The 22,950-nt window shown below is 45.5% G+C and overlaps 1 protein-coding gene across 8 annotated transcripts in view; it reads left to right on the top strand.

Annotated features, from left to right (window-relative positions):
* The window catches only part of DYRK1A (dual specificity tyrosine phosphorylation regulated kinase 1A), an 87,016-nt gene extending 66,653 nt beyond the window's left edge, over nt 1-20,363 (top strand). For all 8 annotated transcript variants that reach the window (XM_078768518.1, XM_078768520.1, XM_078768523.1 and 5 more), the window contains 9 exons: nt 1,974-2,093; nt 2,239-2,424; nt 2,510-2,657; nt 6,386-6,672; nt 6,888-7,034; nt 7,146-7,286; nt 15,937-16,249; nt 18,266-18,399; nt 18,574-20,363. In XM_078768518.1, the coding sequence (XP_078624644.1) occupies nt 1,974-2,093; nt 2,239-2,424; nt 2,510-2,657; nt 6,386-6,672; nt 6,888-7,034; nt 7,146-7,286; nt 15,937-16,249; nt 18,266-18,399; nt 18,574-19,197 (2,100 nt within the window). In that variant the 3' untranslated portion in view covers nt 19,198-20,363. The remainder of the gene's footprint in view (nt 1-1,973; nt 2,094-2,238; nt 2,425-2,509; nt 2,658-6,385; nt 6,673-6,887; nt 7,035-7,145; nt 7,287-15,936; nt 16,250-18,265; nt 18,400-18,573) is intronic.
* The last annotated feature ends 2,587 nt before the right edge of the window (nt 20,364-22,950 follow it).

Raw genomic sequence — 22,950 nt, 5'->3', positions numbered from 1 at the left:
GGTGTAATTTGTGCGAGGCTTTTGTCCGAGTGAGCTTCCAAAATCCGCTTCGTGCTGTTGCGAATATGCAGGACTATGTCCGATTGTTGTGCTGCTCTCCGACCATGAGAACTGCAACGTCGTTGTTGACTGGCCATCCCCTTCCCTTCCCCTTCACCCTCCCCCCTCCACCCTCCCCCCTCCACCCTACCCCCTCCACCCTACCCCTCCCCTTCTCCCCTCCCCCCTCCCCTTCTCCCCTCCCCCTCCATTTTCCCCCTCCTCCTCCCTTTTCCCCCTCCCCCCTCCCCTCCCTTTTCCCCCTCCCCATCCCCCTCCCACCCCTCCCCCTCCCCCCTCCCAACCCCTCCCACCCCTCCCCCTCCCCCCTCCCACCCCTCCCCCTCCCCCCTCCCAACCCCTCCCCCTTCCCACCCCCCCTCCCCCCTCCCACCCCTCCCCATCCCTCACCCTCCCATCCCTCACCCTCCCATCCCTCACCCTCCCATCCCTCACCCTCCCATCCCTCACCCTCCCCATCCCCTCCCTCCTCCCCTCTTCCCCCCTCCCCCCTCCCCTCCCCCTCCCTCCTCCCCTCCCCTCCCCCCCCTCCCCTCCCCCCTCCCTCCTCCCCTCCCCCCTCCCTCCTCCCCTCCCCCTCTCCTCCCTCCCCTCCCCCTCTCCTCCCTCACCCTCCCCATCCCCCCCTCTTCTCCCCTCTCCCCCTCACCTCCCCCCTCCCACTCTTCTCCCCTCCCCCCCGTTCCCCTCCCCTCCCCCCCGTTCCCCTCCCCTCCCCTCCCCCCCGTTCCCCTTCCCTCCCCTCCCCTCCCCCCCGTTCCCCCCCCCCGTTCCCCTCCCCTCCCCTCCCCCCCGTTCCCCTCCCCTCCCCCCCGTTCCCCTCCCCTCCCCCGCCCGGCAATGCCGGGTACTTCTGCTAGTCTGAAATAATCATCATTGGCCCAAAAACGCTCACCAAATCCACCCATAACTTTGCCCTCAACATCGACGGTTTCCCAGTATCCACCTCCCCTCACATCCGGAATCTTGGCATCATCTTTGACCAAACCCTCTCCTTCGACAAATACACTAAACAAATCACAAAGACAGCCTTTTTTCACCTGAAAAACATCGCCCGTCTCCGTCCATCCCTCTCCTCCATGGCTGCAGAAACCCTCATCCACGCCTTCATCACCTCCCGTCTGGACTACAGCAACAGCCTCCTCTATGGTTCACCCTCAATAATCACCAATAAACTCCAATACATTCAGAACTCCACTGCCCGTCTACTCACCCATTCCCGGACCCGTGACCACATCACCCCCGTCCTTTACAAGCTTCACTGGCTCCCCATCCCCCAGAGAATCCAGTACAAAATCCTCCTCTTGACCTACAAAACCCTCCATAACCTGGCCCCATCCTACCTGGCTGACCTCCTCTCCAGACACACTCCCACCCACAACCTCCGCTCTGCTGGTACTAACCTCCTGACCCCCCCCCCCCCCCCCCATGCAAACCAAATTCAGATCCTGGGGGGACAGGGCCTTCTCCATCGCTGCTCCCACCCTCTGGAACTCACTACCTCACACCATCAGAGACTCCACCTCACTCACCACATTCAAAACATCACTCAAGACCCACCTGTTCAACACTGCATTCAACATTTAACCCACAGCATTTAACCCCTGACTATCTCTTCTCCTTCTCCTTCCTTTTGCTTTGACTATTTACCTATTGATTTTTGTCTTTTTGCACTTGTTTTTTGTACTCTGTCAAAGTGCCTTTGGGCTTCTTGAAAAGCGCTATATAAAATAAATGTATTATTATTATTATTATTATAGTGAAGATACTCCTGCAATTCGCTTGTGACATCTGGCGAGGTTACAAACACAAAGACAAGGTTGGGGTTGCATCGTTAAGTAAAAGTTGACGATTGGGTGCTGTGAGAGTGTAAGCAATCCATTGATCACGGTTGCATTTTCTTGCTTTTTAAGGTCTTTCCGGACATGACTATCCTTCAGCGTCGGATTCCTTTGAAATTCAGGGAGCCAGCAAGTGCTCCGCTTCGCAAGCTTTCTGTGGACCTCATCAAAACGTACAAGCATATAAATGAGGTACAACCACTCCTGCGATTGTTGCTGGCGTCAGGTTTTGTTTGCTTCTTTGGCGATGGTGGCGAGTGTGGGTAAATGTACTGAACTCGTATGCATAACGACTTGCGTGCACATCAATGTGATTACTGTGCATTGTGCATTCAAGGTGTACTATGCCAAGAAGAAGCGACGGGCGCAACAGCAGGGCGAGGACTCGAGCCACAAAAAGGAGCGAAAAATCTACAATGATGGCTATGACGACGATAGCTACGACTACATTGTCAAAAATGGGGAGAAATGGATGGAGCGATACGAGATCGACTCGCTCATCGGAAAGGGCTCGTTCGGACAGGTGAATGATCAGTGATGACAGCAGTTCCTTTCGGTAGTTAAAACGGTCGTAGATCTTTGGCAGAGCGCAGATGTTCCTTGTGCAGGTGGTGAAGGCGTACGACCACCATGAACAGGAGTGGGTGGCGATCAAGATAATCAAGAATAAAAAGGCCTTCCTGAACCAGGCACAGATTGAGGTCCGCTTGCTGGAGCTAATGAACAAACACGACACTGATATGAAGTACTATATCGGTAAGTTCCAAGCAATTCAGCCTCTTTTGAACTGTTTGTCCACAAATGTAAAAAAGAAAAAGATGTGACCTTTCTTTAGGAATCCTAAGCCAGCAACAAAAAGAAACTCAATAAACGTTATTTCGCTCACAGGTCGATGATGAACACCTCGCAATATTCTTGCCAATTTATCTTGTCGTTTCCTACCTCATGGTACTTAAGTGTGGTTCCAATGCTAAATGGAATGATGTACCTTCCTTTCCATTAGATTCCTGCTTAAGGATAACTCTGAACTACTTTGTTTTTGTTTTTTTGTAAACCTGAAGCCAAGTCAAACTGCTTGAATGTAAAGGGTTTCTTGACCTGAAATTGGTTTCATTGTGTAAGCCAAGATGTTATTACCCTGTGCTTGCGAGGCGAAAAGCGGGGTTAAGCATTCAGTTACGTACAGTGCATTCAGAAAGTATTCAGACCCCTTCACTTTTTGCACATTTTGTTTGTTGCAGCCTTATGCTGAAATCGTTTAAATTCATTTTTCCCTCATCAATCTGCACTCAATACCCCATAATGACAAAGAGAAAACAGGATTTTAGAAAGTTTTGCAAATTTATTAAAAATAAAAAAATTAAATATCACATTTACATAAGTATTCAGACCCTTTGCTATGACACTTGAAATTTAGCTCAGGTGCCTCCCATTTCTCTTGATCATCTTTGAGATGTTTCTACACCTTGATTGGAGTCCACTTGGGGTAAATTCAATTGGTTGGACATGATTTGGAAAGGCACACTCCTGTCTATATAAGGTCTCATAGCTGACAATGCACATCAGAGCAAAAACCAAGCCATGAGGTTGAAGGAATTGCCTGCAGAGCTCAGAGACAGGATTGTGTCGAGGCACAGATCTGGTGAAGCCTACAAAAAAATTTCTGCTGCATTGAAGGTTCCCAAGAGCACAGTGGCCTCCATATAATTCTTAAATGGAAGAAGTTTGGAACAACTAGGACTCTTCCTAGAGCTGGCCGCCCGGCCAAACTGAGCAATCGGGGGAGAAGGGCCTTGGTAATAGAGGTGACCAAGAACCCGATGGTCACTCTGGCTGAGCTCCAGAGATCCTGTGTGGAGATTGGAGAAACTTCCAGAAGGACAACCATCACTGCAACCAACACTCCACCGATCTGGGCTTTATGGCAGAGTGGCCAGACGGAAGCCTCTCCTCAGTGAAAGACACATGAAAGCCCGCTTGGACTTTGCAAAAAAGCACTTAAAGGACTCTCAGACTGTGAGAAACAAGATTCTGTGGGCTTTCAAGTGTCTTTCACTGAGGAGAGGCTTCCGTCTGGCCACTCTGCCATAAAGCCCAGATCGGTGGAGTGTTGCTCTGGAAGTTTCTCCCATCTCCACACAGGATCTCTGGAGCTCAGCCAGAGTGACCATCGGGTTCTTGGTCACCTCTCTTACCAAGGCCCTTTCACCCCGATTGCTCAGTTTGGCCAGGCGGCCAGCTCTAGGAAGAGTCCTGGTTGTTCCAGGCTTATTCAATTTAAGAATTATGGAGGCCACTGTGCTCTTGGGAACCTTCAATGCAGCAGAGATTTTTTTTTGTAGGCTTCCCCAGATCTGTCCGTCGACACAATCCTGTCTCTGAGCTCTGCAGGCAGTTCCTTCGACCTCATTGCTTGGTTTTTGCTCTGATATGCATTGTCAGTTGTGAGCCCACCTTGGATAGACAGGTGTGTGCCTTTCCAAATCATGTCCAATCAATTGTATTTACCACAGGTGGACTCCAATCAAGGTGTAGAAACAACTCAAAGATGATCATGAGAAATGGGAGGCACCTGAGCTAAATTTCAAGTGTCATAGCAAAGGGTCTGAATACTTATGTAAATGTGATATTTCAAGTTTTTTATTTTTAATAAATTTGCAAAACTTTCTAAAATCATGTTTTCTCTTTGTCATTATGGGGTATTGAGTGTAGATTGATGAGGGAAAAAACGAATTTAAACGATTTCAGCATAAGGCTGCAACACAACAAAATGTGAAAAAAGTGAAGGGGTTTGAATACTTTCTGAATGCATTGTACGTATGTGTGCCGTGTCTGCATTTTAAAAATCCATTTTCTTGGCAACCGTTGGTCCGATTGACATGAAAATTTCACCATAGGAGGGCATCCTCCTGTGGAATATTTTAATGATTATTATGACGTCGTAGGTCACGTGGTACAGGCTCCATCTTGGAAAAACGTTACACCACTATATATCCCAAACCGCTCAATGGAAAAAATGGAAACGTGGCTCATTGTCAAGTACTCACCATGGGGAATAAGATATGTTGATGATGATGTCATCGGTTGCCTTAATTATGACGTCATAATTAGACAAGTACAATGCTTGATCTGATCAGTATGAAAAAAAAAATCCTCTGCAACTTAGTCCGACTGGCATGAAATTTTCAGAATATGAGTGGCGCCTCCTGTGGTATTTTTAAAATGATAATTATGACATCATAGGTCACGTGGTATAGGCGCCATCTTGGAAAAATCGAAAAAAGGTTGCACCTCGATATCTCTGAAGCCGCTCCATGGGAAAAAAACTGAAACATGGCTCATTGTCAAGTACACCGCTTGGGGAATAAGATGTGTTAATGATGATGTCATCAGGACTTTAATTATGACGTCATAATTCGACAAGTACAACGCTTGATTCAATCGGTATGAATTTTTTTCTCTGCCATTCTTGGTCCGATTGACACGAAATTTTCACCATAGGAGGGCCTCCTCCTGTATAATATTTTAATGATTATTATGACGTCATAGGTCACATGGTACAGGCGCCATCTTTGAAAAAATTCGCACCTCTATGTCTTTGAAACCACTCCATGGAAAAAAATTGAGACCTGGCTCATTGTCACCGACTCCCCATGGGGAATAAGATATGTTAATGATGATGTCATCGGTGCCTTCGTTATGATGTCATAATTCGACAAATACAACACTTATCCATCCGATCATTATTACTTTTTTTTCAGCAACTGTTGGTCTGATGGACACGAAATTTTCACCATCTAGGAGTGCCTCCTTTAGAATATTTTAATGATAATCATGACGTCATAGGTCATGTGTTACAGGCGCCATCTTGGAAAAACCAAAAAAGGTTGCACCTCTATATCTCCAAAACCGCTCTGTGGAAAAAATTGAAACGTGTCTCATTGTAAATAACTCCATATGGGGAATAGGTGTTGTTAACGATGACGTCATTGGTGCCATAATTATGACGTCATTCGACAGGGACAACGCTTAGTCTGATCAGTTTGAAATTTATTGTGCATGATCTATGCAACAATTATTTAGAGAATTTAAATTTATGATGTCATCGCTCACGTGGTCTGGCAGCCATATTGGGTCAAAAAAAAAAGAAACGTTCAAAAACAGAAGAGTTGGCTCACACCAAGTTGACTGCGCAGGGTAAGTTTTCTAATGAATACCATCTAGTTGCATTAATTAACCAGACTCAATGGTAATGGTTAGAGCGTCTGCTCTGAGTACGTGCTTCTTCCTTGCTTGTCACTCAGCATATAAAAATGATAGAGCATGGACAAACAACCACAGGTTGGCAACTCCCTCGTTGAACCTCGTTGAACTCATTTTAATTTTATTACCAACATTAAAGTTGATAGTAACCTTATTATTAGGAAAATAATTATCCTGAAATAAACTTCTGTTCTATCATCACCCACCCATCCCGAATGCAGTCCACCTCAAGCGACACTTCATGTTCCGCAATCACCTGTGCCTAGTCTTTGAGCTCCTTTCGTACAACCTGTACGACCTTCTGAGGAACACCAACTTCCGAGGCGTGTCACTGAACCTCACGCGCAAGTTTGCGCAGCAGATGTGCACAGCACTGTTGTTCCTCGCCACGCCCGAGCTCTCCGTCATCCACTGCGACCTCAAGCCTGAGAATATTCTGCTGTGCAACCCCAAACGCTCCGCCATCAAGATCGTAGACTTTGGAAGTTCCTGTCAATTAGGCCAGAGGGTGAGCATACAGAGAAGGAGCTACCATTATGGGGATATAATACTGTAATTAGTTGGATACCGAGAGAGGTTTTCTGGGTATAGCAAAACGGCATTTCCGTAATCAAAACGTAGTATTGCCGATTGGTGTTCAGAGTGAATTATTGTTTTATCAACAAGATGAAGTTGATTTCTCAATTGGTTATTGTTGGGTGATGTGTGTCAATTTGCCTTCAGATATACCAGTACATCCAGAGTCGGTTCTACCGCTCTCCTGAGGTGCTGCTGGGTGTTCCGTACGATCTTGCAATCGACATGTGGTCCCTAGGCTGCATCCTCGTGGAGATGCACACTGGGGAACCCCTTTTCAGTGGATCCAATGAGGTAGGGCTTTGTTTACTCTTGTCTCACTCTCTGCTGTGTTGGGTCACATAGTTACCTCACGACAATCCTGTTCTCATGGTCTTCATTTGCTGGACCCCTTGCTTTTCGCAGGTTGATCAGATGAACAAGATTGTGGAAGTGCTCGGCATCCCACCATCACACATGCTAGAGCAGGCCCCAAAGGCGCGGAAGTATTTTGAGCGCTTGCCCGATGGCTCTTGGACAGTTAGACGAGCCAAGGATGGGAAAAGGGTACGTTTCTAGGAGCTACGCTTAACCGGCTAACATTTATTCTTCTTTTCCATTTAGAATTTTGTTCCCATTCTCTCCCTCTTCCTATTCCATTTCTGTTATTAATATTTCCTTTTTTTATATATATACACGATTGAGGCTCGTGGAAGAGCTAGAGCAGAAAGGAAGGGAACAAAATGGAAGGGGGGGGGGGGGGGGAAACGCCGACATCAGAGTTAGTGTGACATCAAGGGGAGGAAGCAAAGGACGTGTGTGTGAACAAGCTGCACACAAACTGAATGGAATAAAATAACTGACCAAATAGAGCATTGGAGTATCAAGAGGAACCTGGAAAGGATTTGGGTTTCATCTGCCTCTCTTCTAACCTCAAACCCATCCTGGGGCAGTCAAGTGAACCTTTGAAAAACTAATTTCAAGAGTTCACCCCTCCATCTGTAATAATAAAAGAGATTGTGTGTCCACCAGTCAGTCAGTCAGTCAGTCTCCTCCATAACTCCAGAACCATGAAACCAAGCAACCCCAAACTTTGCATACATACTTATTGAACTCTAAGGGAGTGCATGAATGAAAACTGGGTATTTGGGTGTGTTAAAACACTTTTCTTGAAGATAATTAACGGCCTATTTAATTGGAACAAAAATGGGCTTATCCTTGGTCAGTCCATTATCCTTTGCAGGGGTGTTATGCTTTTTCGGCCCGCTCAAAAACGCCTTTCCTTGGAACAGGCCGCAACAGTTTCTGCACAATTAAGCCCTCAAAATTTATGTTTTCATTTTCCTCACATATCATCGAATGTCTGATCTTCATACCTACAAATCGCTGTATACATCACTATTGTAAGTGCTATAGTTTTCATATTAGGAGCTTCGAGCGATTTTAAGCATTATATAATGTGATTTTCCACAAATGCCCTCTCACGGATGAATGAATGAATCAAAGTATATAATCTAAAGTTCTGATGTCTTTAAAAGAGAGCGCGAAATCTATTTTGTATTACAGATTACATAACATAAATGCTCCTTCGTTCACCGCTGTTATGTCTGGCCTTGTGGCATATATGGAGCCTCACAAGATAATGGCATAAAAGCAAGCCATTCCTTATCAACCAATATTTGTAATCCATGGCGATAGTCACAAGCGGTGTAATTGATGACATTATATATCACTATAGATATTCTTCGATGTTTTTAATTTATTTTTAATAATTGATGACATTATATATGATGGATTATAGATGACTACATTATCGATGATTATTAGATTATAGATGACTTTTGTTACACAACTTTGAGTTATATTCTTCGATGTATGTTTATATGCACAGGAAGGCATGGGTTGGATGTCTTAGAGCCATAGAGCCCTCAACCCTTCCTCCCCCCCCCCTCCTCCCTTCATATTCCCATCATGAAACAACTCTGTGTTACCCTGCAATGCCGGGTACCTTTGTTAGTCGACAAATAAAAAGAAAGGAGAGGTGGAGAAGAAGAAACCACACACATGCACATGCGCACACTTAAGGGTGTAGTACTGGTGAACAGGTGATTTTTTTTTTTTTTTTTTTTTTTTTAATAGCTGAAGTTTCCTTATAGTCTTATAAACAAGAACCATGCTATTAGAGGTCATAGAAGTACCCCTAATTGTTGTTATCTTTACACGCAATTTACAAGAAATATAATATTTTGCATGAAATTTGTTATCTATCTATAATTCCAGTAATCTCTGTCTGTACGTTTGTACGTTTGTACGTTTGTCTGTCTGTGACCGCTGTTTCTCGACAACCACGGGTCCGATATACTTTTAACTTGCCAGGTATATTGCTGGGGACCCGAGGATGTGCCTTTTCAAGGTTTCATATTAATCGGACAATTACTTACCGAGCTATGTCCAAAAAACGATTCAACCAATCAGAGAGCAGCGAACGATCGCGTGTGCCGGCGTTGCGAATGGACCAAACCATTCCATGTAAATAGAGGGGGGGGTTCTGTGGTCGTTGCGAATGGACGAAACCATTTCATGTAAATAGAGGGGGGGGGATTGTCACTGTACTCGCAAGCCGTTCGCCGTTCGCTTTGGCGTTGCGAATGGACCAAACCATTTCATGTAAATAGAGGGGGGGGATATAATTTTAGATAGATATATAGTACGGGCATATATATAGTACGGGCATGCCCTAGTCTATCTATAATTCCAGTAATCTCTGTATGTCTGTGACCGCTGTTTCTCGACAACCACGGGTCCGATATACTTTAAACTTGCCAGGTATATTGCTGGGGACCCGAGGATGTGCCTTTTCAAGGTTTCATATTAATCGGAGAAGTAGTTACCGAGCTATGTCCAAAAAACGATTCAACCAATCAGAGAGCAGCGAGCTATCACGTGTGCCGAACGTGGCGAACAGACTCTGCCTCGGACGGCACATTTGAGAGCGTATTCATTTATTTCACGTTGGCAAACTATGTTGCCGTTAAACTATGTTTTAAAACTAATTAAAACTAATTTGCGATTCTTTCGCTTTCCTGCGCGTTTGTGCACGCTATGGCGATTTCTTTACCAAACTCCGCAAGCCGTTCGCTTTGGACCAAACCATTTCATGTAAATAGAGGGGGGGGGATTGTCACCGTACTCGCAAGCCGTTCGCTTTGGACCAAACCATTTCATGTAAATAGAGGGGGGGGGATTGTCACCGTACTCGCAAGCCGTTCGCTTTGGCTTTGCGAATGGACCAAACCATTTCATGTAAATAGAGGGGGGGGGGGATATAATTTTAGATATATATATAGTACGGGCATGCCCTAGTAACTTTAAATTTGCATCATTCTTTTGGGCTGAAATTTGGACAGGATATTCAGAATATCACTTCCTTTAAAATGATGAAGGCTTTTGTTTATAGGAGTAGCCATTGTGGATTTATTGAAGGACAACCAAGTTTTATCTGGTAATTGGCATAATTAGCTAATTAGTGAACATTTGACATAATTTCACAAAATCCTCATCAGGTAGTAGAGTAACACATGTATAATACATGTACCAAGTTTTGTGTGAAAAGAATGACAGGTGACATAGAAGATAGAAGTAGAAATGTGTTCTTTGTTTTTCCTTGTTTTTTATTGACGGTCTAATTTATGCAAATTATATGCATGTAATATGACAAAGAAGCGTTGAAACTGGTCTGAGTTAAAGCCAAGATTATATCTTTCAAGAAAAACTGAAAATTAGATATTAACTTGACTTTGTTTTTGTGTAAAGGCCTCTCAAAGGTACCTATGTAGTTTTCTCAATTTTTCACCAGTACTACACCCTTAACCATATCTTTAACCTTTAACCCATTCATTATCCAGAAATACCTTACTGTTTCTTACTTTACCAGGTGTTGAACTTGCTACTACAAAACGCACACAGGAATCCACCAGTACACAAATCAATACACAGGCCCTCTATTTATAATGAGGTTCCTGGTCCGCTAAATCCTTTCATAATGCATTTCCGTTTGATGGATTAATTAAATATATATATTTTTATTAATTCAATTTTTTTACACAACTTCCAATGCAATGGCAACCTTCTTACAGGAAAACCAAACAAACTTAAACGAGATTACAATGACCTAATCAAACTATCACAATAACCCCTCTCTAATATAATGGAATACATCTTCTGAGCACGAACCACAAAATCATCCTTCACAGAACAAATTCTAGCAAATCTACTAAGCTGAGATGAAAACACATCGTAGCCTATCTTAACCGGTATACAAGTACATTACTAGACCGGTACACCGGTACATCGTAGTACCGGTACATTACTAGAGGGAAAGGTATACAAGACGATAAGAAAACGAAAATAGTCAACTTTATGATACACATATGTACTAAAACAATTTTTTCCAACTCTAACTAACACATCCAGATATGCCACAACACTGTCGTCATTACTACTCTTATCTGTTACTCGGCTTTCTGGATAAATCCTATGAATCAGCCTATCAAATAACTTATAATTAATCACAAATATCATCAATATAACGACATGTAGAAGACAACATTTTAGCTAAGCCGAACTTCTTCTTCGCCAACTTTTGCACAAATGAAAACTCACAATAAGCAAGAAAAATATCTGCTAATAGTGGGCTACAGTTCCCTCCCATTGGAATACCTTTTATTTGTTGAAATGTTTTCCCACGCAGAGACACAAAAGTGTTAAACAAAATAAAACTAACAGCATCTTTTAATTTTTGTTTCAAAACACTTAAAACCCATATATTTTTTTCTTGGAAAAGAAAGACTTATTAAACCTGAGTATTATAAGAGTTAAAAACTTTATCTAAAACACTAATGAGTGCATCCTTAACCAGTGCCAAATCCAAATTTGTATACAAGGTAAAAACTAGAACGACACTCTTCGATGTCACGACGTCGACCGATATGCCTCCGCCCACATTATTACGTCATTATACATACTTGTACCAAGTTTGATTTAAATCCATTCTGCTGTTCTTAAGTTATCACATTTTTACGTGACATGACTTCTGATGTCACCAAAGTCACAAAATCACCTCACTCCTCAACTTTGATGCCAAAATCGAATCAGTTCATCTTTACATCATAATCAAGAGTTTGGCGCAGCAACATAATTTTTACTTAACATGACCTTTGACCTTTGACCTCGTGACCCCAAAATCCGTTTTTTCATCTTTACCTCATTTTACGTACTTCTACCAAGTTTGACTAAACTCCCTTCAGCCATTCTTAAGGGTGTAGCACTGGTGAACAGGTGATTTTTTTTTTTTTTTTAAGCTGAACAGTTTCCTTATAGTCTTATAAACAAGAATCATGCTATTAGAGGTCATAGAAGTACCCCTAATTATTGTTATCTTTACACGTAATTTACAAGAAATATAATATTTTGCATGAAATTTGTTATAACTTTAATTTGCATCATTCTTTTGGGCTGAAATTTGGACAGGATATTCAGAATATCACTTCCTTTAAAATGATGAAGGCTTTTGTTTATAGGAGTAGCCATTGTGGATTTATTGAAGGACAACCAAGTTTTATCTGGTAATTGGCATAATTAGCTAATTAGTGAACATTTGACATAATTTCACAAAATCCTCATCAGGTAGTAGAGTAACACATGTATAATACATGTACCAAGTTTTGTGTGAAAAGAATGATAGGTGACATAGAAGATAGAAGTAGAAATGTGTTCTTTGTTTTTCCTTGTTTTTTATTAATGGTCTAATTTATGCAAATTATATGCATGTAATATGACAAAGAAGCGTTGAAACTGGTCTGAGTTAAAGCCAAGATTATATCTTTTAAGAAAAACTGAAAATTAGATATTAACTTGACTTTGTTTTTGTGTAAAGGCCTCTCAAAGGTAACTATATAGTTTTCTCAATTTTTCACCAGCAGTACTACACCCTTAAGTTATCACGGTAACGAAATTATTGTAACTTAACATGACCTTTTATCTTTGACCTCTTGACCCCAAAATCGAATCAGTTTATCTTTGCATCATAATATATAATTATACCAAGTTTGGTGAAAATCCCATGACTGGTTCACAAGTTAGCTCGGTAACAGAATTTTTACTTGACTAGACGTCTGACATTTGACCTCTTGACCCCAAAATTTAATCAGTTAATCTTTACATCAGTATACACACCTTCACCACGTTTGAATTGGATCCCTTCAGCCATTCTCAAGTTATAGACCGATTACAGATGTTTACCTTTGACCTCTTGACCCCAAAATCGAAAAAGTTCATCTTTACATCATTATACATACCTGCACCAAGTTTGAATTGGATCCCTTCAGCCATTCTCAAGTCATATCCTATTACAGACGTTGACTTTTGACCTCTTGACCCCAAAATCAAAAAAGTTCATCTTCACATCATTATACATACCTGTACCAAGTTTTAATTGGATCCCTTCAGCCATTCTCAAGTTATAATAATAATAATAATAATAATAATAATAATACATTTATTTTATATAGCGCTTTTCAAGAAGCCCAAAGGCGCTTTGACAGAGTGCAAAAAAACAAGTGCAAAAAGACAAAAATAAACAGGTAAATAATCAAAGCAAAAGGAAGGAGAAGGAACAGAGATAGTCAGGGGTTAAATGTTGAATGCAATGTTGAACAGGTGTGTCTTGAGTGATGTTTTGAATGTGGTGAGTGAGGAGGAGTCTCTGATGGTGTGAGGGAGGTAGTGAGTTCCAGAGGGTGGGAGCAGCGATGGAGAAGGCCCTGTCCCCCCAGGATCTGAATTTGGTCCGCATGGGGGGGGGGGGGGGGTCAGGAGGTTGGTACCAGCAGAGCGGAGGTTGCAGGTGGGAGTGTGTCTGGAGAGGAGGTCAGTTAGGTAGGATGGGGCCAGGTTATGGAGGGCTTTGTAGGTCAAGAGGAGGATTTTGTACTGGATTCTCTGGGGGATGGGGAGCCAGTGAAGCTTGTAAAGGACGGGGGTGATGTGGTCACGGGTCCGGGAATGGGTGAGTAGACGGGCAGCGGAGTTCTGAATGTATTGGAGTTTATTGGTGATTATTGAGGGTGAACCAAAGAGGAGGCTGTTGCAGTAGTCCAGACGGGAGGTGATGAAGGCGTGGATGAGGGTTTCTGCAGCCGTGGAGGAGAGGGATGGACGGAGACGGGCGATGTTTTTCAGGTGAAAGAAGGCTGTCTTTGTGATCTGTTTAGTGTATTTGTCGAAGGAGAGGGTTTGGTCAAAGATGATGCCAAGATTCCGGATGTGAGGGGAGGTGGATACTGGGAAACCGTCGATGTTGAGGGCAAAGTTATGGGTGGATTTGGTGAGCGTTTTTGGGCCAATGATGATTATTTCAGATTTATCATAGTTAAGTTTGAGGAAGTTGATTTGAAGCCAGGATTTTATTTCAGTGATGCAGTTTGTCAGGATAGAGTGGGTGGCGGTGGAGATGGACTTGGTGGAGATGAAAAGCTGGATGTCATCGGCGAAGCAGTGAAATTGGAGACCATGACAGCGGATTAAGTGACCAAGGGGGGACAGGTACAGGATGAAGAGGAGGGGGCCAAGAACTGAACCTTGGGGGAGGGGAGCAGTGGGGGATTTGCAGTTATTGATGGAGATGAACTGGCGTCTGTCGGAGAGGTATGATTTGATCCAAGAGAGGGCAGTGCCGGTAATGTTGAAGGTGGTTTCAAGTCGGGTGAGGAGGATGGTGGTGAGGAGGATCTACAGCAGCTCCTCCTTGAGGAGGAGGATGGTGAGGAGGATGGTCCAGATGGTGTCAAAGGTGGCGCTGAGGTCGAGGAGGATGAGAATGTTGAGGTTTCCAGCGTCAGAGGAGAGGAGAAGGTCGTTGGTGATTTTGAGGAGAGCCGTTTCAGTACTGTGGTTGGAGCGGAACCCGGATTGGAATGTTTCATACAGGTTATTGGCAGAGAGGTGATGTTTAAGTTGAGTGGCTACAGCGCGTTCCAAAACTTTTGACAAAAGGGTAGGTTGGAGATGGGTCTGAAGTTGTTTAGGGTGTCAGGGTTGAGTCCAGGTTTTTTCAGAATGGGGGTAACAGCAGCAATTTTGAGGGATGGTGGGACGATGCCTGTAGACAGGGAGGAGTTTATTGTTGCAGTGATATGTGGAGAGAGAGCAGGAAGGGAGGCCTTGACAAAGCTGGAGGGGATGGGGTCAAGAGTGCAGGTGGCAGTTTTCATTCCTATGAGGAGTTCAGAGAGGTCAGTAGGGGAGACTGGGGAGAACTGGGACAGGGGTTGGCAGGATAAGGGGGGGGGGGGGCAGGTGGTTTGAGGGGGAGCAGGTGCGGTGGTGGTTAAGCTGCTGTAGATGTTGTCAATTTTGCTTTGGAAGAATGAAAGGAAGGAGATGCAGTTGTCTACTGTGAATGACTGGGTGGTGGTGTCCAGGGGGCTGAGGAGTTTGTTTATTGTAGAGAAGAGTGCTTTTGGGTTTCCAGAGCCAGAGTGGATAATTTCAGAGTAGTAGGTGGAGCGGGCGCGGGAGAGGGCATCTTTGTAGTGTTGTAGGTGGTCCTTGTAGGCTTGGGAGTGAATTGTGAGACCTGTTTTATTGCGGAGTCTTTCAAGTTGGCGAGCACGAGTTTTCATCAGGCGGAGTTCAGGGGTAAACCAGGGAGCAGAATGGGTGAAAGAAACTGTTTTGGATTTTATAGGCGCAAGCTGGTCAAGGCAGGAGGAGAGAGTGTGGTTGTAGTAGTCAGTGAGGTCAGAAGGGGTGTGGAGGTCAACGAAGGGAGAAGTGGACATTTTTTCAGAGAGGGTGGATGAGAATGAGGTAGGTGAAAGAGCGTTTAGCTTACGGAAGTTGATCGTGCGATAATGCCTTGGTGCTGGGATGGGGGGGATAGACCTATTACAGACTTTGACCTGTTTACCCCAAAATCAAATATGTTCATCTTTGCATCATAATACACACTTGTACCAAATTTGGTCAGAATCCCATCATTGGTTCATAAGTTATCACGGTAACAGGATTTTTACCTACCATGACCTCTGACCTCTGACCTTTGACCTCGTGGCACCGAAATTATTTTCGTGGCACCTCATGGCACCGACAATATGACAATATTGTCAATCTTGAGTTTTCCTCGTTTTATTTTGCCCTATTCACTTGCGTGATCCAGGAGTACAAGCCTCCCGGCTCTCGACGCCTCCACGACATCTTAGGTGTTGAGAGCGGTGGTCCTGGTGGCCGACGTGCTGGGGAGGCTGGTCACGGTACTGCTGATTATCTGAAATTCAAAGACCTGATCGCCAGAATGCTGGAGCTGGAGCCCAAGAGCCGCATCACACCCTTCTACGCACTGCAGCACAACTTCTTCAAAAAGACTACGGATGAGGGTACGAACACGGGTCACAGTGCTTCCACCAGCCCAGCCATCGAGCCAGCCACGTCCACAGCCACCGTCAGTTCCACAGTCTCGTCGTCATCATCTGGTATGTAAAGGGGAATATTGAGGTCCGGTCTGTTTTATGCTCTGTGATTATTCCTGATCCTTTTTGTGATGTTGGGGTGCAAGGAAAGCTGAATTTAACAAAACGTGCCCACTTTTTTTTCTTTTTTTGTATATACACAGTCAAGGCTCATGGAGCAAAAAGACAGAATGGATCAGGATGCAAGGAACAGGAGAAAGAGAGGGGGGGAGTGGAATACCAACAGCAGGGTTGAAGGACAAAATAGAGAGAGACTTGGACAAACAATGGGTGTGGGAAGGAATGAGGGGTAAGGAAGGACGCATGAGGTGGACAACATGGATCCAGAAGAAAACTCTCAGGAAGGAAAAACTGAAAATTTGGAAGGAGGTGGGCTTGGATGGGTTATGGGTTAACGACGGTAGTAAAGATCGTGGTTTTGGATGAGGGATGATCTGAAATGGTGGTGAACAGAAGTCTTGAAGACCTGGACGGAAGAATGAGATTTGAGGGAATGTGGAACTTGGTTCCACAGGTGGGGGAAAAAGAGCAACAAATGAGTGGAGGTGAGCAGTGATTCTAGATTTTGGGAGTTTCACCAGACGGGGGTTGATTGTGTACCATGGGAGCCATGCAGAAACCTGGAAAAGACAAAGAAAGATGGAAGGAGCAATAAGTGCAAGGCCAGAAAAGAGGCGGTAGAAGATAGAGACAACCGACCTGTCTGCGAGGGTAAAGTGGTAGGCCCATGGAGTCGGCTTCTTCACATGAAATTGCAATAATCTTAAAGGCCTTTGTTGTCCCCCGTCGCACCGCGGAGCGAAAGGGGGACTATGGTTTTCCCCTCCGTCCGTGTGTGCGTGCGTGTGTGCGTGTGTTGAACCTTGTGAGCGGAATATCTTGAAAAATAAGCGAAGTACCAACTTCTAATCTGGTGTGTGGGTGTATCGAGGCATAAGGAAGAACGCCATTGCAAATTGGGTCGCCACGTCAAAATCCAAGATGGCCGCCACCATATATATGTCTGAACCTTGTGAGCGGAATATCTTGAAAAATAAGCGAAGTACCAACTTCTAATCTTGTGTGGGTGTATCGAAGCATAAGGAAGAACGCTATTGAAAATTGGGTCGCCATGTCAAAATCCAAGATGGCCGCCTTGCGTCTTCCACTTTGTCAACTCACATCACTTCACCAACGGGGGACCTAGGCGTAACGCTTGTTTCCATGGCATGAGGCTGAGCAAGATGTGAGCAGGGGAGTCGGCCCAGAGCGGAGGAGCAGTAATCCAGCTAGCTGTGTATGAAGGCCTTGTAGGTGGATAGGAGTTCAGATAGGTCAAGGATGGACCGAAGAGTGAGTGACTGCACTTCCTCAAGAGAGTTGATGGGAGGATATGCTTGACTGTACTTAAAGAGAAAGAGAGTGAGAGAATGTGGGATTTGTCAGGATCGAAATAAATATTCCAGGTGTTTGACCAATTCGTGATTCTATCAAGATCTGAAGAGTTCAGAACAACACTCCTTTTCTCTCCTGCACAAATATTTCTGAATTACCCAATGGCTCATCCTCCACCTCCATCTCTCCAGTATTGACAGGAAGAGGTGATGAAAGGATTCTGTTGGGTGCCACACATTGGCTACGACAGGAGAGGACGTCAGTAAGCCATGTGTAGAGTTGCCCTTGGAAGCCATAGGGAGAAAGTTTGGAGAGCAAGGCGGGATGTCAGACTGTATCGAAAGCTTGAGATATGTCCAGAGAGACCACCCTGATATAATCGCTGACATTGAGGGCCTCCGTCCATTGTTGGGAGAGTCGGAGCAGCATGCCCATGGTAGAGTAACATGGTCTGAATCAAATTGATGGTCTAAGATGATGCCGTTGGGGAAATGGAAGGTTTTCACTTTTTAACTGAGCCTGGATTTGTTTGTTACTTTTGAACTTCATTACCTATCTATATTCCAACTGTATAAATTGCTCCCATGTTTCATTTCGCAACTTTAACCATGCTCCATTGTTGTGGCTGCACTGTCCACCTTACAGGTGGATCAAGTGGTTCATCGCACTCTGACAGGGCTCGCTCTGACCCGGCTCTGCACCAGCACCGGCATAACGGAGCCACACGGCCATCCGGCCACACAGCCATTGCTTCCGACTACGATGGACACGGAGCTCAAGTGGGTACAGGCGAGGAAAGCGGTGGGGTTGGGAGTTACTGCTGCAAATCTAAATTGCTTGACAAATCTGAACTTTCAGTTTTCGGTGGTACACCTTCGTTTGATGACTTTGCACAGGGCTGAACCAATAACTTGACATTTTTGTGGTTTCCTTACCCATTCGCTCCCACCCAGGCATCCATTTACCATCCTCATGCATCTTGGCCTGTGAGTGATGCAGCAATTGCTCATCCTCCACCGCCATCTCTCTTTGGAGTAGATACTGCATCGGCGTCGGCCTACAATCACCTTCTCCCACCACCGCCAATGCCTACCGCAGAGCTGGGTGTGCGAAATCACAACCATCATGGCCACCACCATCACCACCACCATCACCACCACTTTCAGCATCAAAACCCAGTTGTGGTTCCTGGGTTGAACCAGCATGGAACAGAGCGTAGGCATCAGCGTGGGGCAAAGCTGCAACAATCGCAACCACCGCAGCCCCTCACCGATGTCCAGCCCCCCACGTTGCTTGGCTGTTCTCAGACAGGTTCCTTAGGTCTCCCGCTTGGAGCCGGGCCACAAGGCCGCACGCGGACAGTGTTAGCCACCGGAGGCTTTCTTGCGGGAGGGACGGCCACACTTGGGTTTCCCTATTCGACTCCTTCTATGGTAGGAGATGGTAGTGGTGCGGCGGTGTTTGGAGCGGAGTGCAGGCCCGGTGCTGTGTTTGTGGCCGAGGGCCGTGGGTCTGAACGCGAGGACTCCCCAATGGTAGGGGTTTGTGTGCAGCAAAGCCCCGTGGCCAGCTCTTGATTGCCTGATCCATAGGGAGTGGACGGCAGTGAGGGACGATGGATGGCAAGGATTGAGCGAGGGGGTGGCAGTCGTCACTGCTTGGGATGTCCCTGAGCAGCAGTTCATGGGCTTGTGGTCAGGATACCACACTTTGTTCCACAAATATTTCTCAATTTCCCAATGACTCGTCACCTGTGATGTTATTCGCCGTACCTCTTCCATTCAGATTACCCTCCTCAAATTTCCAGCTTATCCAACTCCCTCCTCAACTCTGCCTCTCTGGGCCCTCTTCATGCCACTGCCTTCCCACTTCACAAGACCATCTGCACTGGTTTCACCCATCCCTTCTCCCGCCAACTCTTCGGACGTTCTGGTTGTTTTATTTCCTGCTGGTGTTCGGCAAGAGCTTCCCACGGACGTTCATGCAGTGTTATTTATTAATGTTCCACCAGGTGCATCCTTGAGGAACGTTGTCTTATCTGAATCCCTCGATTCATTCCTTTCTTCCCAAATGGTTACTCTCCTTCCCCTGTTGTGTTCAGCCGAGCTTGTTGAATTTTGCTTTTTCAGTTTCTTGGAATGTGCCTCGAGCTTCCCTTTCTACAGCTCACCAAGTTCTATGATTCTCCTTCCTGAACCTATATAGTCACCTTCACCCGGAACCACTACTTTGAAGATATGACATAGCTTTGTGACGTTTGTCCCATTATTGTTTTTTTTATTTTGTCCACATTTTCCTTTCTTGGAATATTTCCCTCGATCTTCTGATCTTTGTCATCTTTCTTTAATTCATTTATTTTCTCCCCCAACCACAATACCACAACCTGCCCTCACCCCACCCCTCCCCCGTCTGTCGTTCACTCCTAGGGTCTCAGTAACCATTTCCGTCTACCTTGGTGTGCAGAAAGGAGCAGCTCGCCGGAGCTCATTGTAAAATAATAAAATAATCTGCTAATTTTCACTCGGCCGCTTTTCCGCGCTGTACAGAGTAAAAGCGGCTTTCTTGCTGTGCTCTCTTTTAAATGGGGTTAGGCTACCGTGGGAGTAGCTGACCAACAGAACTGTACATTGCAGCCTTTGACCGAATGTCAAAACGGTTTTTTCCAGCGGGAGAAGGGGAATGTAGGTGTGTAATATAAACGATTTACGTGTATAGGTATTAAACGTGAATTAATGAAAAAACATGTCGTTTGGTCTCCTTTGGCTTTCCTCACATCATCAGACACAACACGGATCTTTTTTTGAGGAAGAACTTGAAAAAAAAAAATCACGTTTGGAGGAGGGCGTTGCGGAAAAGTTCGTTAGGCTTCATGCTACTCTTCATCTCCATCCTATATATGTGTTGTTAAGAGCACACTGAGGTTCAAATCATGACCTGCTGATACTTTAGGCCTTTTGGGCATTGACTATTTTGGAAACTGGGGAATTAATGGAACACCATACCCCACACAGTCTTGAGAAAAGGGTCTTTTCAAATCTAGCTTTGTGTTTCTGAGAAGGCGGCGAAAAGAGCTGGATCCTTCCTCAAATGCACTTCAATCTATATATGCCACTTTTTCAGTGTTTGTCCAACCACTTTTCTAAAACCCTTCGCATTATGCCCCAAAAATGCTCGTTGCAAAAACTCAAGTGACTGTCCTCAAACGACATGACTTTTTTTTTTTCGTGTTATTTTTTTACAGAAATAAAAAGGTTTACGTTGTGGTGTTTAGGTTGTGGATTTATTAATTATTGCTGCTGCCTTTTTTTTGTTTGTTTTTGTATACAAGATCGAGGCTCGTGAAAGAGCGAACATTAATCACACAGAAAGACAAACCGACACATAAAACATATAACATCGGGAGCGGTAGACAAGATGGGGAGAGAGGGGGAAGGACACAAACACAACATTTGAGAGCAGGGACCGAGAGACATGGAGACATCATCGAGAGATCTGAGAGAGGGCGAGGGCTTTGGGGGGGGGGGGGGGGGGGTGGGAGAGGTATAAAACATATGGACACTGCCAGGACTTCCAGGAAAGAAGTTGGAATTTCAAACAAGATGGATCTGGGGTGAATTAGCGGGGGTAGAAAAGATCAAGGTTTTGGATGGGGGAAGATAAGAGATGGTGGTGAACAGCTGTTTTAAAGACCTGGAGGGAGGAGTGGGATTGAAGGGAGTGAGGGAGTTTGTTCCAGAGGCGGGAGAAAAGAGGAATGAAAGAGTGAAGGTGAGCAGAGAGCCGAGATTTCGGCAGTTTAAACATCAGAGGGTTGCTGGCAGATCTTGTGCGACCTGTAGGAATATTTGGGGGACAGAGCACAGAGAGAGCTGGGGGTGCAAGGCCGGAGAGGAGTCGGTAGAAGACAGAAAGACCACCTACCTGCCTGCGGTGAGTGAGTGAAAGGCCCTCAGAGATAGCTTCATCGCGGGAGATTCCAATAATTCTGAAAGCTTTGGTTTCAACAGCGTGAAGCCGAGCTAGGTGTGAGGCAGGAGCACCGGCCCATAGGAGAGAACAGTATTCCATTGAGCTGTGGATGAAAGCCTTGTATGTGGTGACGAGCTCAGGTGTGCCGAGGAAGGACTTCGCACGACGGAGGATGCCCAGTCGGCGACTGGCTTTGTCACTTCGCACGAGGACTAGCCCAGCCTCCCTTTACCTTCCCACGACTAGCCCAGCCTCCCTTTACCTTCCCACGACTAGCCCAGCCTCCCTTTACCTTCCCATGACCAGCCCATCCTCTTCTTACCTTCCCATGACTAGCTCAGCCTCCCTTTACCTCCCATGACAAGCCCAGCCTCCCTTTACCTTCCCATGACTAGCCCAGCCTCCCTTTACCTTCCCATGTCTAGCCCAGCCTCCTTTTACCTCCCATGGCTCGCCCAGCCTCACTTTACCTCCCACGACTAGACCAGCCTCCCTTTACCTCCCACGACTAGCCCAGCCTCCCTTTACCTTCCCATGACTAGCCCAGCCTCCCTTTACCTTCCCACGAGTAGCCCAGCCTCCCTTTACCTTCCCATGACTAGCCCAGCCTCCCTTTACCTTCCCATGACTAGCCCAGCCTCCCTTTACCTTCCCATGACTAGCCCAGCCTCCCTTTACCTTCCCACGACTAGCCCAGCCTCCCTTTACCTTCCCATGACTAGCCCAGCCTCCCTTTACCTTCCCATGTCTAGCCCAGCCTCCTTTTACCTCCCATGGCTCGCCCAGCCTCACTTTACCTCCCACGACTAGACCAGCCTCCCTTTACCTCCCACGACTAGCCCAGCCTCCCTTTACCTTCCCACGACTAGCCCAGCCTCCCTTTACCTTCCCACGAGTAGCCCAGCCTCCCTTTACCTTCCCACGAGTAGCCCAGCCTCCCTTTACCTTCCCATGACTAGCCCAGCCTCCCTTTACCTTCCCATGACTAGCCCAGCCTCCCTTTACCTTCCCATGACTAGCCCAGCCTCCCTTTACCTTCCCACGACTAGCCCAGCCTCCCTTTACCTTCCCATGACTAGCCCAGCCTCCCTTTACCTTCTTGAGGAGTTGTGATGACATCATGTGAGGAACTGCCGCCTGGTATTCATTTTGTTTTCCTGCTAAGTTAGGTCAGTAAAGTTTATTTTGTGAATTTTAGATGTTGTACAGCAGGATAACAATTGTAACACTCATCAGGGCTTGAATGTTGAATCTGAAGAAATTTGGATGAGATTTCAGGATTTGCTGACAGCAGAGGGCACTATCCCCTTTACCTTCGCATGACTAGCCCAGCCTCCCTTTACCTTCCCATGACTAGCCCA

Source organism: Myxine glutinosa, chromosome 14 (assembly GCF_964187855.1).
Source record: "Myxine glutinosa chromosome 14, kmMyxGlut1.1, whole genome shotgun sequence".
Lineage (NCBI taxonomy): Eukaryota > Metazoa > Chordata > Myxini > Myxiniformes > Myxinidae > Myxine > Myxine glutinosa.
This window is presented reverse-complemented; position numbering and strand designations above follow the sequence as displayed.